The sequence below is a fragment of the Magnolia sinica genome, chromosome 13, assembly GCF_029962835.1.
Source record: "Magnolia sinica isolate HGM2019 chromosome 13, MsV1, whole genome shotgun sequence".
In the NCBI taxonomy this organism is placed as follows: Eukaryota; Viridiplantae; Streptophyta; class Magnoliopsida; order Magnoliales; family Magnoliaceae; genus Magnolia; species Magnolia sinica.
In genome coordinates, this window is record NC_080585.1 from 13,160,640 (window position 1) to 13,177,279 (window position 16,640).

The window sequence follows — 16,640 nt, forward strand, 5'->3', positions numbered from 1 at the left end:
CATTGGTAGGCTGTGCCATCTAAGACTAGTCAATCCTGTACATGAGAACATTCGATGTCACATGTATGCAGAGGTGGGACCAATTTCTTGACGATCTAGACCGTTGTATGTTAGGGCTGGTTTGGATCCTTGGAAAACTCATTTGAATGTTTTTTTCATTTACTGTGTTTGAGCGAATTGGTAAGTTTGTCCATGACAATTAATGCCTTTTGATGACGCCTCATGGACAACTATTTTCTTAAAAATGTAGTGCATGAGCACAAAGTAATTGAGGGGGGAACACATATACTAATATAGCACATGTTTACAGAACTAGGGTCCTTGCTCTTGCTCCGGTTGTAGGCTCTTAGGAGTTTCAACACCTGGTCAAGGGTTTGAGTACCCATTGGTGGTGAATGAGTGTGTGGCGGGGTGTGTGTGTGTGTGCACGAGCGCGCATGCGCGCGTGTTAATATATATATATATGTATGTTTGCGGAACTAGGATTTTATAATAGGAATGTTTTAAAATATGAATATCCGCTCCCTTTAAATGTAGCTTGTGTTCTTTGTATATGGTGGAGTAGGGTTGCAATTTATGAAAATCTATTTGGGGATTGAATGATCCTAGCAATCAATCTTTGATTGTTTCAATAGAGAGTAGGTTGGACCCTTATAGTGGTGTATAGAGATCTCTTGAAAGTTTTAGAGTTCTTTATATATATATATATAAAGTATAACTAAACTTGTATAGAATAGTCTAGAATAGAATGGAGGGTCTAACACTTAATAAAACGGGTAATGAGTGTTATGAGATGGAGGAAGAGGTGCCAGCCTTACCAGACAAGGTTCAAGAACTCGAGTGGACACTGATCTCAATTTGCCCCCCACCTGGAAGTGGGGTTGTAAGTGAAAGGGGCCAATATAGTGGACATGTGGTTGTATTTCGTTTTTTTAATGATTTGAATGGCAGTGCACCGTAGTGGGAAATGGTGCGCCAATGGTGCAGACCAACAGGCTAGTGGTCTAGATCACAAAAATGAGGTCCCACCGTTACAAAGATAAGGCATCCTTTCATTCAAATCCAGTACATTCAAAGATGCCTGTAAGGCTGCTTTTGGATGCATTATTTAAATGAATCACAACAACCATGTCAATAGATACAAAATGATCATATTGTACCTTAGCCTTTCGGAGCAAGTAGACGCCTTTCAATTCCAACTAATTGCTATTTTCAGCCTAAGCCCTCAACACAAGCACCAAGGGAGGTAATCAGAATTTGGCAATTTCCACTTTCTCCAATTAACTATTGCAATTCAATTCAAATGGACATCCAAAGGCATCCCAAATATGATTGGGTGGGGTAGCTTCCACATTTGAAGTTTATGATCGCATTTGGATTACTTCTCTTCCGCCATCTAATAAAAAAATGACTTTCAGTTTTTTTTTTTTTTTTTTGAAGTTTTCATTTCAACAATGAAATACAAGCAAATGAGAGATGATATGCTGGAGCTGGTAGAACCGGAATATGGTAGAGCCATCTTTCCATGGTACACCTGGCAAGGTAATTTACGAGTCGACAGCGTACTTTTTTAAACAGGGCCCATCTATGATGGCTCCTACTTTCTTCATGGTCCAGATTGATTAATCATCTACCATCTGTGTGGTGGAGAGATGGCTCTGCTGAACTCTGATACTGCTAGTTTGACCATCTGCCTCTGTTTGAAACCCTCCTGCAAGATGATGCAGTTCTGGAGCTGGGGGACACAGAATATGGTAGATCTCCAACACGCACTCACACAGGCGCGCACACGCACAAGATTCAAAATCCAATCTCATTCTTCTAGATGATCTTCCATAAACCTGTTTACTCTAACACCTTGGAGGATTAGAATTCAATACACTCAACCAGGACTGGCTCTATTATTCATAAGATCTCTTTCTCAAATCTCATACATATGGGAGTAAAGAAATGCAGCTTCAAATCTATTGGTTCTTTGCTCGCAGCAAGCAGACTTTAATTTTCAGAATCCTCGAAGATGGAAATTCGATTATTTAATTTTCTGTATCATAAGATGGAAAATTCAATTCTGCATCACCACCAACCTATCCAACTTCTTCCAATTTGGCTAAAGTATCAACTTGGTAAAATGGCCAAAATCTTCAATTCCCATTCAAAAAATGCAATTTACACCATTTGGGTTCCTTTTGAAACTACAATTCCAAATAGTAGTTCAAGCTGCTTTGCACTTCCTCCTTCCTTACCTTTGTCAATGCCGCTTTCTCTATCTTCCTTATCCATTCTTTGGTCACATGGAAAAGCCTCCCAACCTCTTCAAGTGACTTGCACCGACCGTCTCCAAGCCCATACCGTAGCGCCAGCACTTGCCTCTCTCTTGGGTGCAGGCCGATCAAGAGCTCATGAATCTCTCTTCTCATGTGCTGACTCATAACAGTCTCTTCCGGAGTCTTAACTAACGTATCTGGTGTGATTTCCTGCACACGGCTAACAAAATGACCATGTTGCGAATATGAAAACACTCGTGAACATACATGGCACATCCCAAAGTGAATGAATGCAGGCATGCTGACTGGCTGGTATAAGGATGTTTGATTGTTCTAACCCATTATCAAAAGTTGGATGCTACTATTATGTGTGTGCCATGGATGATGAGACATCTCCGCTGCACACACGGCACTTGGATATATTGATCAGTACCATTGATTTGGTGGGCCACAAGGTGGATGGGCCATCGCCAAAAAGGCAAGGGGGTTGGACTGTGATAGCCATCTGACCAATGGCCTGAAAAGGGATTGTTTACTCAGAACAAGTTCATGTTAAGAGTTGTCTAAACACTGCGATTTTTGGCCGATAGCCCATCAACATGGTGGCCCACCAGATCAACAGTTTACATGTTTTCCGCATGCATGGTGATAGAGGAATTAAATGGAACATGTATGATGTGCATGGCATAACAGCATTTTACTCACTGAAATGCCCCGAGTTGGGTCTTCTTAAAATTAGTCATTTCATAGTTTTGCTTTTCTGGAAGTCAATATAGATCAGTTCCAGTACAAAAGGCAGCGTTTTAGCATTTGTTTGGATGCAAAACCAAATAGAATTATGAAAAGATCAGTTCACTAAAGAGGAAATGATGTGTTCCTTAATATTAGGAAATAGCCCTCAAATTGCAGTTTAGTACTTTCTATTCCAACATGGGAAAATTTTTTGCAATGTGGAGCCAATTCTCTAAATGAATACACAGGAAGTAGTTCCAATTTGGCCATTTCCTCTTCATTGAACTGACCTGTCATACTATTCAATTAAATATTGCATCCAAATGCAGCCTTAGCTGTCTCCTTTATCTAATCAGTTAGCCATTGCACATACAAAATCAAAGGGTAATGAGTCAAATTGATGTAGTATATGTTTCTTTAGGCACTTGTTCGTAACTGTTGCAGGTTTTAGCAGTTGGCATATTGCGAGTAAAAATGAAACAATATGTGGGTAAAAATAGTGGCATGAAAGTAAAGTTATATTTAATGATTTGAATTGATGTTGTCTATATTTCTTTAGGCCATGTTTGGGTACCCAGGGTTCCATGACAAACAATGGAAAAGGAAAATTGTTTTGCTTTGATGTAACGATATGTTGTTTGGATGGCAAAGGATGCATACCACAAAAGAATCATTATACTTTTCCATAATTTGGATTCTTGGCACAAGAATCTAGGTGAAAGTTTTGAGAATAATGTGATATTTCCACTTGCTATCAAACAAGAAGTCTAAAATCAGAATCGATATTTTAATAGTGCTCATGGAAATCATCATTAATTCATTATATATATTTTTTCCCTTTCTTTTTGTTGGATTCCATATGTCCAAACGTGCTGTTAGGCATTTCTTTTTTTTTGAAAGGTGAAATTTTATTAAGCAAAAAGAAAAACAGAATAAGGGAAGACAAACCAAATGCAGAAAAACCAAAAGAAAAAAAAAAAAAAAACCAACAACAACAACAACAACAAGAAGCCTAAGAAAACTAGAAAAAACCTAAAGAAACTAGGGATACAACAACAACCAGCACCATTGCTGGAAAAAACCCACACAAATCACGGAGCCCAATCCTGCATAAATTGGAGAATCCTCAAGAAAACCCCAGCCTCCAATCTTCGGAGTCTTGCCGTTTTTAGCATTCAAGATATTATGAATTAAAATGAAACAATATTTGAGTAATGATAGTCAAAAAAAGTGAAGTAATTCGAAGGAATGACTAAATAGTACCATGAACAGTTTGTATGAATCATACCATGAATTTTACACCGATGCAGTCTCCCACCTTCTGATCAGTTGAACCCATGACCCTTGAGCACTTGTTAGCAAGTCTGACATTAGTTAATGACGTACCCGTCAACTTGGCTATTTCCTCATCTTGTGGGTATCTTCCGTGGTGGTCATAAAAGGCTCTTCTAGCTTTCTGTGTCTTATTTATTACATTGTTCAATGTAACCTAAAAAGACATGGAAAACACAAAACATCAAATCAATGTTGGGTCTTTACTCATGGGAAAACGACACCAAAAGGACCTAGATCTCTAATAACAAGAAAATGTACATACAGGTATCCGGACCCCTCTGGAATGCCGTGCTATCAGTGCCGACATTGATTTCCTAACCCAGTACTGAACATACGTGGAGAACTGGTATCCCCTCGTGTGATCAAACCTTTCTGCACCTTGAAGGACGCCCATATTCCCCGCCTGTGATACATTGGTGCATGAAACTAGAGATGTTGTAAGGATAACTACTGAATTTCATGAGGCTATGTTTGGATGCACCCTCGAATTTGATTGCAATAGCTAGTTCAGTAGATAAGGCTGATCTTAATTACCTTATTTAGCATTCATAAAGAGGAAGTAGCCCTCAAGTTGCAGTTACATTCCTTTCAAATATAACTTGAAATTGACATAGACTGCAACTTGGATACTAGTCCCTTGATGTAGATACTATGGTAGATGCAATGTCGCAGTTTTCACTTTATTGAACTAATTACTGCAATTGCCATCAATGGTACATCCGAACACATTGCAATTATTGGATTATGATGCATTTCATGAACCTGAAGTAGATCTTCAAGGCCTAGTCCCCGTCCTCGGTAGTTTCTTGCAATGTACAGGACCAATGAACGGGTACTTTTGAGAAGCTTATCTCTGCAGTACCTGCCAAAATGTAAACGCTGCTGCAGCACCTTCACGTCCATTCCAGCTGCATGGGCCCACCTAGATAAGCTTGCAGCCCGCCCAATTCTCTCTTCCAAACTCATACGTACCTTTTCCAAGTTTGCAATCTCCTACATTTTCTAAAACTCATCAGTTCAGTCCTTCTTCAAACATGACAAAGAATGATTGTGACTTTACAAGAGAGAACTACCTTAACTCCTCTTGACATTTCTGACTCGTTTCGAACAATTGAATGCCGTCTGCCTCTTGAGTTCGATGGATTTGTTGGCAACTGTTGAAAATCACGAATTGCTTTTGAGGATGGTGACAAAGCTGACATCTTTGCAGCTTTTTCTGTAACTCTTTCTCTCCTTGATTTCCTCTCCCTCTTCTTTCTGGACCGGACGGTTATGTTATTCATGTGGTCATAGACAGGCGTGTCCTCAGGGCTATTTTTGGAAGTTTCTGTTAGTGGGAAGGCCTGTTGAGGAGCATCTGGTGCCTTAACGGTCCTGGATAGACACGCGTGGAATATTTTAAGAGCTCCCAGCCTTCCTATTTGTATTAGAATATCTCTTTCCAGCCTTACCACATCCGAATCGTCAAAGATCTCTTCTATTTTCTCAAGGTTTTCCATTAACAAACCGAAATGTGATGTGCTATCCGCTTGTAAACTCGCAAGACATGCAGAAGCATCCTCTAAAATTGGCACGTTGGCATTACTTAACATAGCACAGGAAGCTGTATTGTCCTCTCTCTTGCCGATGACCATCTGGCACTACAAATAAACATGTTAAAAGCTTTGCCGTTTTTAAGTCCAGAAACTGCAAATGCTTTAGGAAATTACAAGCAGAAGAAATGGAGACACATGATGGCTACTGGGAAGAGTACAATTCCAAATCCTACTCCACATGCCAATATGGCATATGTGTTCGAGATCTAAGTCATTCATCAGCTGGGCCACCTGTGCATGAAAGATGTATAGTTTAAACATGACCAGTGGTCCACATTCTAAGCGCACATATGACCCATGTGACAATTACAAAAAATCTGATCACTCGAGTTACTAAACAACCAATATTGATCAACAAGAATGAAATACAGTGATAAGTTCTAAAGATGTTGACTTCTTTGTGAAATTCAATGAGGTAAAATCCAAGCTTCCCTCATAGAAATTTAGCAATGCCATAGCACTGACCTTAATCTCTTTTGTTGCTGCATGAACATTTTCAAAGCTTTGCAGTGCTCCAAAAGAACATGCGTAGGGCATGTGAGAATCTTTACATCGAATTTCATTTTCCTCAAGAATGACAGAGACGGCAGATGCTCTTGCTAATTCAAATGAAGCCTCCCTGCCTCTCACTGTATTATACATAAGATAAAGTAGTGAGTGCCGGCCATATTTGTAGTAAAAATATCGCGTTCATGTAAATAATGTTTTGCTAATTCGACACACATGTATTTCTAGTCCCTCTAGATGCTTCTACATGCATGTGCTGGACCCAAGCTGTTCATCAGTAGGATCCACTGTCTATGTAGCATGCACCTTGGCTCAAGAAACAGACTCAAGGTGGGCCACAATGTATGAAGCAAATGGCCAGACAAAAACAGCTAGCCAAGGATTTTTAGCAGCCCATTTGTAACTTTCATACACTGCAGCCTACCTGACGAATGGACCAGACTGATTCTTCGGACAGGAAAGCATGACAGATCACATCTGATGGGCCATGGATGGCTTGGATGTGACATGATGGATCCCAATTTGCCAGCGTATCAATGTCTATGTCTTGTAAGTTTAATGAACTGAACCAACAATAGTTGACTAATTCTTTTCACAGTATGTTTTCCCATATGACATGGGAAAATGAAATATACCATTTGGGATTAATTTATATATATATATATATATTTCCAAGATACTAATTTCCAAAAGATTTAATTACTAGTTTTAGTTCCAAATTTCTTTTGGGTATCAAACAGTGAAATGAATAGGAAACTTTGCAACATGTTTGATAGTCTGAATTATTGATAGTCTCTTTGATTTGAACCTTCACTTCTCCAAATCTGATCATCAACCAGAAGCAACATACCCCCCCGTGGAGAATTTGCTACTGACTACAAAACATGTATCTGAATTTCAAAGGAATGACTACCTTAACTTTTCAAAAAAAAAAAAAAAAAAATAGAGAGGAAGAGAAAGAAAGAAAATAAAATAAAATTATTAAAGAAGGCTATGGCCAAACTGCAATGGTATTTCTAATGTTAAATGTAAGGAAGCAGCCTTCAAGCTTCAATTACATTCATTCCAAGCTCAACTTGAGAGTAATATGTCAAACAACCACTTGCTCTAAAAGATCGAGCCGTTAGAGGATGGTGTATCAATGTATATCGAGGGACTTTAACACTCCCCTGCACATGCGGGGTGGAACTCCGCATGGGAACATACTGGACAAGGGTGGAGAGACACTCGCACCATAAACAGGATGGGCTTGATTTCCCAATCCCTGGGCCGGACCTGATTTTCCTGGCCCCTCGTGGGAGAATATATTACTGAGGCACGTTTGCGGCTCCCAGGTTTTGAACACAAACCTTCCTCTCTGATACCATGCCTTTTATTTTGAATTGTTTATGAAGGAAGCCTTTAGGGGCATTTATAGAGCCAATATCATTGCCGGCAATGATGACATCATCCACGTAAATAAGAACCACAGTGAAGGATGAACCAATGGATTGCGTGAACAAAGAATAATCTGGCTTTAACTGAATGTAGCCAGTATCCAGTAGTGTTGTAGAAAATTTGGCAAACCATTGTCGTGAAGCTTGTTTTAGTCCATACAACGACTTATTGAGGTAGCATCCCCTAGTCTCCCCCTTTCGTGCAAATCTAGGTGGAATGGTCATGTATACTTCTTCATTTAGATCTCCATGTAGAAATGCATTATTAACGTCGAGCTAATGGAGATGCCAATTTTGGATGGCAGCAATGGCTAAGAGGCAACATATGGTGACCATTTTGGCGACATGGGCAAATGTTTCATGATAATCCAACCATTCCTTTCGATTATACCCTTTAGCTACGAGACGGGCCTTGTATCGAGTTGTGCTTGATTTTATAAACCCATTTACATCCAATGGGTTTCTTGTGGATAGGTAATGGAGTCAGGGTCTCCTCCAAGGCTTGGATTTCAGCGGCCATGACTTCACACCATTTTAGTGAAGATTTTAGGTTCTGTGACACAAGAGATTGCTACAAAGAAAGCACGATGAGAGGGAGAGAGCTTATCATAAGACAAAAAATTATCCAAGGAATGGAATTATGAGAAGAGGCTGAACAAATCGAGACACTAGTCTTGATTGATAATCAATTAGTTGGAGAAGATGTTGTTGCCTAATATAATATAATTACAATTTGCAGCTAGTCCCTCAACATGAATAACTAAGGTAATTACAATTTGGTCATCTCCTCATCGAGCTTAATTACTATATACAATTCAATAGTGAATCTGAATGCAGCCTAAGGCGGCTGCTGTGGTTTGGGTTTTCTTTTGGAAAATGTGGATACGCCATCCATCAAATGGATTGAAATGGCAAGTCAAGCTGAATTGAGCACAATGCCCATTCAGCCAATGGACATACCACTCAATGCAAATGTAGTAACTTCCAAATGCACCCTAGAAGTGAAACTTAGATTACAAAATGACACACGCTGTACATTCTAGGGGAATCATAGGGTGCTGTATATTACACCAAACATCTGTAACTTCGGCTCCAGGGCAGATTCCCCCTTTTGTACAGGTGACACGTACAGTGAATCCAAACCACCCAAACAGTGGGACTCAATGTCGATCTTTCACATCCCCAAAATCAGATAGATAATCCGACATCTGATTAACGTGCACTCAATTGTCGAATTTAAAACATTTTTAGTAGCTTCTATTTTTACCATCCATTCAACATCGACCAATTGGACAGTTTAGGACCATACTTTCAGTGTAATTATTCGGTTATCATCCATCCACAGTGTATCCCACCATTTGGACGGTTTGAATTCGAGGTAAATTCCAAGTGTACAGTAATGAATCCCTCCCTGCACCATAGTTGTGGTACGATGCCCAGTACTCCATCATTCCCCATTTCGAGACTAGTAGACTACCCATGAAAGGATCACAAGAATAGAACATTATACAACTAAAAAAAAACATCAAATCATGCATATTCAGAAAAAGGAGAGAGAGAGAGAGAGAGAGAGAGAGAGAGAGAGAGAGAGAGAGAGAGAGAACCAACATCATATAGGAATCGAGGAACTAAAAAAAAAAAAGATCTTTAACAATAGAACATGGGAATGAAAGTATGAGAATTGAACTGACATGAAGAAGAGTGGGGCCTGGTTGATGAAGAGGAGAGGAGAGAGGATTGGATTGAGACAGCCCATTTCCAGTCCAGCATAAAACCATGCCCCATTGCTTGCTTGAGCCAAGGAAAAGAACCATGTTCTTCAGACACTCATGGAGGAATTTCAAAACGTGGCGTGTTTGGCGGTGAGAGAGAATAAAAAATGGATAAATATGAAAGTTTCCACCACCAGTTTCCAATCCCCAAACATCACCCTCCCTTTTTCTTCTTTCCATTCAAGATGCAAAATATCTCCATTTCTACTAGCCTCGAAGAGTTCGTTTTACCTCTGTTGCGACTCAAGTGTCAGCGTGTGTCGCGGTCTACTGGGGCCGCATGCTGAGTGATCCGATTATCAGAACCGTCCATGTTGAATATATGCTATGCGGGGAACCATATGAAACATACTCCCCTTTTTTTGAGACCATCAGTATCTGTAGATGGATTTACAACAAAGATTTTTTTTCAATGGCTCACATTAAACTATAAAATGGACGGTTAAAATGGCTTATCTACTTTCTTGCGTAAAAAATGGACGATTAAAATTATTGGACCATCACAGCATGTGGGCGCAGTGTGTGGCGACACATGCCGCATCCTGATCCGTGACGGAGGCAGGATCAACTCCCACTTGAACGTCCCTGCTCCAGTGGAGGTGTCAGTGGCCCGGGTTAAGACCGGGCCGGGCACGCCGCCCCCATCGGCCAACGTAGACCTAAGCCCAGTTTGAGCCATGACGGCTCTTAATAGTGCAGGCCGAATGGTTATGCCAAGCCAAAGCCCAAGCCCAAGACCGAAAGAAAGAGAGATGGGCCTGGGCGGGGGAACCACGTGATAATAGCTTGGGGTGTACATCGAGTCGAACCGAGTCAAGGTGGCCTCATCTTAACTCGGCTCCGCCACTGGCTGATCTCAACTCGAACTCGGCTGTTGAGCCTAACAGGTTCAGTCAGCAACTCGGGCCAGCTTGGGCCGAGTTCGAGCCAAGATCAAGCCGAGTTTGCCATCGACGCATTTCCACGAACATCAGGACTGCACCTTGAAAATACCCCCACATGTAAAACAAAACCAATAGTTTTACAAGTATTTTATCAAACATCTCCTAAACAACATAGAAACCTAGAAAACCCAAGAAAAAAAGGGTATTTGTTTCATGTACATACCTTCCTTGCCACTGACCATACTTTGTTGAGTCATTTTATCAAACACTTGGTGAGCAACATCAATGGCTAAGTAACTGAGTCACCGAATTGGTTCGATCCGAGTTCGATTCGAGTCGAGTTGAGCCGAGGCTTGCTCGAACTCAGCTCGAACTCATTTTTGAGCTCAAAAAACCAGCTCGAACTCCGCTTCGAACCGGGTCAAATCGAGTTTCTTCGAGTCGAGTTAAGCGAGCTAATCGAGCTAGCTCGGTTCATGTACACCCTTAATAATAGTAAATTGAGCTTATCTTTTTAAGTTATTTATAAATTTTTTAATCCTAATCAAATTTAGCCATTAGAGCAATTGAATTAATTTTACATTTATCTTTTATTGATATTTTCACCATCAAGTAACATTATTTGTGTTATTAAAATTTGCACAATTAAATCAAGCGTAAATCAGCATACAATTCTAATACTTGATTGGTTGATAAAATGTTCATAAATTCGATATTTAGATAATTGAATAAGCATAAGATACATCTAAATTAGGAAGCATAAGTTAGGTAATTTAATTTTATATTGAGTATATGCCATATGTAAATTTCGGTGATTTCTAAGTGCCTGCGCATCATTCATCTCACTCTGTCAGTGTACCAAAGTAGTGTTTCACCAAGCATGACTTAGCTAGTACCCGAAGGCCGAAACCGTATGGGTGGTTCCCCGACTGTGCGGTCCACCTAGAACTATGCGTGAGCGTGGGCGTGTGGGTCTCACAACAGGTACTACGAAGCCCTCAAATCTAATAAACTAAACACCTCACCACTGATTATTTGTTTGTTGAATTTGATCCATTTATTTTCATCTCAACTGTCCATTTGATGGCTAAAAATCAAACTAAATCATCCTTTCAGTGTAATGCTAGGCTTATGCCCCCTATATGGTGGCCATATGGACAGTTTTGATTGGCGTGGTATCTGTATGGGCAGTGTATGTGTCATCATACACCGCTACAAACCATCCTAATAATGTAGCCCTCATCTCATATGGATTGTATTGTACTAAAGATACTTCACAACATACATATCAGTCAAAGAAGAAGAAAGATGAGTAGGGAAGGTTGGATAAGGCAGAGATGAGCATATGGGCCGGAATGCTGCGGACTCATCAACGAATATGTGGATTAAAGTGATCCTGATCTTAACGAGCCCCAGATCGAACACCTCCTTCAAATGGGTGAAGCCATTCGCACGGATTATCCCGATGAAGATTGGTTGCATCTCACTGCACTTATCCACGGTAATCTTCCCCCATATATGTATACATGTACGTTTTAATGTGTGTTGTCTACCAAAGTATATATAGACAAGCAGATGCATAGTCTCATAAGTACATGTGCTTTGAATGCGTATGTATGCACACGCAAATATGCATTAATGAATTTCATGTATTTGGACAAAGGGCACGTTTTGAGAGTTCATCTTGCCTCCTTAGGATATGTTGGGGTAGAATCCAAGGGATGCTCCAAGTCTATGCGAAATGACCATCACTATATACTTGAATACACGTGGAGTGAATGAATAGAAAATGAAATACAAAATATTAATCGCAAGTCACATTGTTGGTCTTGAATTCGGCCACGTGGGACATGTGTATGGTTTGCAGGCGTGTTAAAATTGATTAGGTTCTATACGGATTATAATCATTGACCTCTAGTGTTGAGATAAAGTAATGCTCGATCGTGATTCAACCGATCCTTTATTCAATCAATTGTTGAGTGCGCTATCAGGTGACTTGTGCAGGTTGGGCTCTTCGTCCAATGAGTGTTTTTTTTTTTTTTAAACCCTGAAAATTAAAAACTTTCGAAGGTACAATAATTGTATAGTTGAACGAAGATAAAATGACAGATAGATTTGAGGAAATGAACGAGACTTATCACTATAACGGAATTACTACCATGACTGAAAACAACAGGGTACTTTATGGAGCAATGTGATGGTGAATGATGTTAAAATAATACTGAAAATTACAACTACAGTCGACTTAACGTATGAGCATAGGTGGGCAATTAATAAAACTAAGATCTTCTTTCAAATTTAATATACATGTGTAAATGAAAGGAAATTACAATACTGGCTATAACTGGAGTCAATCCAACGTATGCATAGGAACAAACTGAACTACTCCTAAAAACAAATCATTTCACGGCTGATAAGCGATGAGGAGGGCAAAGCAATCTAAGATAAACATCATTATGTTGGTTGATAGTTGATTGGATTTTGATTTTGATCATGGATGCCTCTCTTCAAATAAGCCTTTGCTATTTATACCCATTTTGGATGAAGCGCAAGGATAACCATTGTCCAAATAGTGCCTTCAAGTTTAACTAGCTATAAACAAGCAGATTACCCTTTTTCAATCATATTTTGCCTTCGTCAAATGCCTATAACATGCTTTAGCACTGACGTAGTCTTAATGATTTCTCAAACTCAGCAAAAGATTGCGTAGACGCCAAAGCTCTTCAAAGATATGACAGATCACTTGCATCTCTAGTGCATGCCACAAAGATACCATGTATGCCATGTGATAGAACGGCAATTTAGCTCGGCCAGATTTTAGTACAAACACATACTCTTAACAAAATAAGAAGAATTCAAGATATGAAGAAGACGTGCTACGATACAATGCATATGCATATATATGAAACATCTCTTATCTTTTCTCGTCGTACACCAAGAATACCTGAGAAAATCATCTATGCCTTTTTTCCCACAATACCAATACCTTAATAGAAATCCTCTAAAGAAAATTCTCCTTGAAGAGAAGCCTTTTCTCTCTCTTATCTTTCTATTATTGATATAAGGCAATATTTTTTTAGGCACCAAAGAGAAAATAATATTTCATAATCTTTTAACATGCTATTACTTGTAGACAGGCACATAGATCATTTTACCCTTTAAATAAGGCTCCTTGCTTACTATTAAAAGAAGACCATATTATCCTTGAAAAAATGCTCTTGTTCTAAAGCAAGGTGATGGACCATTGCCCTAACAAATCATTATCCCGTAATCAACTTCAGTGATAATCCTAACTATCGATTTATGAAGTGTAATGCAGTTTAATGCTGTTCTGTAATGTTCTAAAATTATCCATACAAATCATCCATTCAGGCTAAGTTTCTTAGGATGGCTAAAAGTACCCAATGCAAAACACGGATTGTACCATCTTAGTAAATCAACCCCAATATAGTGATGACTTACCAATGTTAGCAATTCTAAGCCACAATGATAACAAGATGAACTCAATTTTATTTAAATACAATAGATGTTGTCCATTGTTCACGACAGCTCTTACCCCATTATTATGGTCTAAGAAGATAAAATAATAGCTGTTATTTAATGAGTAACACAAGGCAGAAGCAACACAACACTATCGGGGACATTCTCATTTACAACCATAACACAAACTAGTCACCTTTCCTGCTGCAATGGTCACTATGAATTTTTGTTAAAGAGAGACTTTGATACTCTGGTAGAGTGTGATGGATGATACGCATGCAAGCACTTACGAGTTAGAAATTACATACATGGCATACAAGTAATTGAAATTAAATTGTTTAAAATATGGGTCACTGTGTTGATGTATTGGAGAAAGAATTGCACTTATTTGAATACCTTGATATTGGTTGATAGACATTTATTGGACCATTGAAAATGAAAAATATCAACTGATGCTATGTCAACAAACAAGTGTCCACAAATCAGAGGTTAGGATTACTTAACTAATCTGATATTGAGGTTGCAAATTAAAGAACTTTTATTATAGTTAATGCATGCCATGTGTTACAATTTCTGCTAAGAGTATTGAGTGCCATACTCTGCTAAGAGTATCAAATGACTCCATTTGTTTAAAACATTAATTGTGTTAATGGTGGTCCTGACCTTTATCATATGAATGAATAGATGTGGGGAAGGTTCTTTTGCACCCTTCTTTGGGTGCAGAGCCTCAGTGGTGTATAGGTGAGTTTGTTTGTTTTTTTTCCTTTATCCTCAATGAAAATTTTTGATACTAATTACATTATATAGGCAGGCCAGTTTGGACCATCTAAATTGTAAGCCCCATTGAGGCATGTGGCTCGGCCTGAAGATTACACTGATTGGATGATCATGACCATTTGACTTCACCTGTTAAATTCGGGCTCTGAATCATTTTCTTCTATTACCATCCATTTGACAGTAATAGATTTGATGGTTGGGATTGCCTAATCAATGGGAATTTTTGCACCATACTCCATCCACATTAGGTCATCATATGGGTGATGTTTTGGTCACAAATTTCTTTGCCTCGTTCAGGTGATACATTCCCCCTTGGATGCAAATTCTACGAATCCATTGTCCATTACCAGGTAATTCAATACATCACATGCAATCCATCATCTAGAGAACCACTAAAACGCCACCATTTTTCAAGTTACTAAAACTGTCAATTGGATTTTGAATATGGATTCTTTGCTTCTCACAAACTGAAAATTCATGATTTCCTGCATTATGATCCATCCACATTATCATTGACATTGTCATCACCACTGCATTAACTGCATGATGATATGGTCCAATCAGCTCACAACAAACATGATTTTTCTATTTGTAGCAAGCAGATGATCCATCTTCATTTTGAATCCTTAATCTTATGTTATTCATTGCAGTATTTCAAGGAAAACCCGAATTCAAAAAACCCAGTTTTCCAAACAAAGCTCGGGATCTACTTGGAGAACTGCAGACTCCACAAAATCATCATGTCATGGGGCCAGGACGAGTACATGTATCTGGTATGCCATGTCTACCTTTCACAGCTCAGCTTTTAAGGGGCACATCTGGGCCTGCCACATGTTGGATCTTGGTTCTAATCATTAAGTCCTACAGATATATGGGCCTGGCCAAGGCCTTGTCTTGGACAATAGCGGATACTGGAACCAGGCATGACTTGGTTTACAGTAGGTTGTCAGTGGGCCGAGCCCAGCATGCAATGTAAAATCCAGCTCTGACACCAACCTGGCCCAGCCTGTGATGACTATGGATGGATAAGGCCTGAGTCTGGCCCAACCTAAGCCTGACACCCTTGTGCAAGATCTAGGCTGTTTACTAGGTGTGACCAATCATGCATATATTAACAAAATTGCCCTTGAACCTTAAATGGTTGGTCCAGGTCATGTTCGGGCCTGGCTAACGGGCTCTTGGAAGTTTGGAAGTCGTCAGGCCAAACTGATTAATAAATGGGTTTTATAAAAAAAATATTTCTTAAAAAATAAAAGAATAATTTAAAATTTATTATAAATTTACAATTTTACTCTCCTAAGACAACACTTCCACCAGCGGCGCTCTTCATCATTAGATTCCATTAGTTTTACCATTTAACTAAGTCTCACAACCTTTGCTGACTGGATCATTGTATCAAGCCATGTCATTGTTGTTTGCTGACATGAGCCTTTTTCTTTTTCCAGCTATGCACCGATATGGAGGGCCTACACGTATCTCATGAATGACGGGGAAAAGGAGATGCTGAAGTGGCTCCACGTGTTCAAGTGACTCCTTTTCCACACTTGAATCACCACACTAAAACTCTCACATATTATTGGCCTGGTGGGCCTCATCAGAGATAGTCAAACATGAACGATGCGATTAGTAGGGCTGTAAATGGGCCGAGGAAGCAAGGTATAAAAAATAAAAAATGGAATAGTTCTGGCCCAACTAGCCTGACTCAACCATTTCAAAATCTTGTCTTAATCCAATTCGAGGCTCGGTGACAGCCCCACAGATTTAAGATCCAAGCCGCCAATCTTGGGGCGCCCTTCTTTATTTGAGTAATGGCCATCTATTTGCTGGCTACACATTGAAATGTTAGTGTTTTCTCATC

At 39.4% G+C, this 16,640-nt stretch overlaps 1 protein-coding gene and 1 pseudogene across 5 annotated transcripts; one reads left to right on the forward strand and one right to left on the reverse strand.

Moving 5' to 3' along the window:
- Positions 1-2,129: 2,129 nt before the first annotated feature.
- Positions 2,130-9,824, reverse strand: LOC131222871 (RNA polymerase sigma factor sigC). 5 transcript variants are annotated; one of them, XM_058218103.1, is made up of 7 exons: positions 9,561-9,823; positions 6,392-6,555; positions 5,405-5,965; positions 5,094-5,324; positions 4,594-4,734; positions 4,285-4,485; positions 2,130-2,474 (listed from the first exon to the last, which is right to left on the reverse strand). In XM_058218103.1, the coding sequence occupies exons 1-7, from the start codon at positions 9,652-9,654 to the stop codon at positions 2,193-2,195; spliced, it is 1,674 nt and encodes a 557-aa protein (XP_058074086.1). In that variant the 5' UTR covers positions 9,655-9,823; the 3' UTR covers positions 2,130-2,192. The 5 variants fall into 5 exon arrangements, with proteins under 5 accessions (XP_058074086.1, XP_058074084.1, XP_058074085.1 ...); XM_058218101.1 differs by having other exon boundaries at positions 5,405-5,971; XM_058218102.1 differs by lacking the exon at positions 6,392-6,555 and having other exon boundaries at positions 9,561-9,820.
- Positions 9,825-11,667: 1,843 nt separating this feature from the next.
- Positions 11,668-16,312, forward strand: LOC131224114 (inositol oxygenase 1-like; annotated as a pseudogene).
- The last annotated feature ends 328 nt before the right edge of the window (positions 16,313-16,640 follow it).

Bases quoted from the DNA above. Each gene is read 5' to 3' on its own strand.
- LOC131222871 (XM_058218101.1), bottom strand. From the start codon at position 9,654: ATGGGGCATGGTTTTATGCTGGACTGGAAATGGGCTGTCTCAATCCAA. The intron at 6,556-9,560 runs GTCAGTTCAATT...TGTATAATACAG, and splicing joins CAGGCCCCACTCTTCTTCAT to TGAGAGGCAGGGAGGCTTCA. The intron at 5,325-5,404 runs GTAGTTCTCTCT...TAGAAAATGTAG, and splicing joins AAATGTCAAGAGGAGTTAAG to GAGATTGCAAACTTGGAAAA.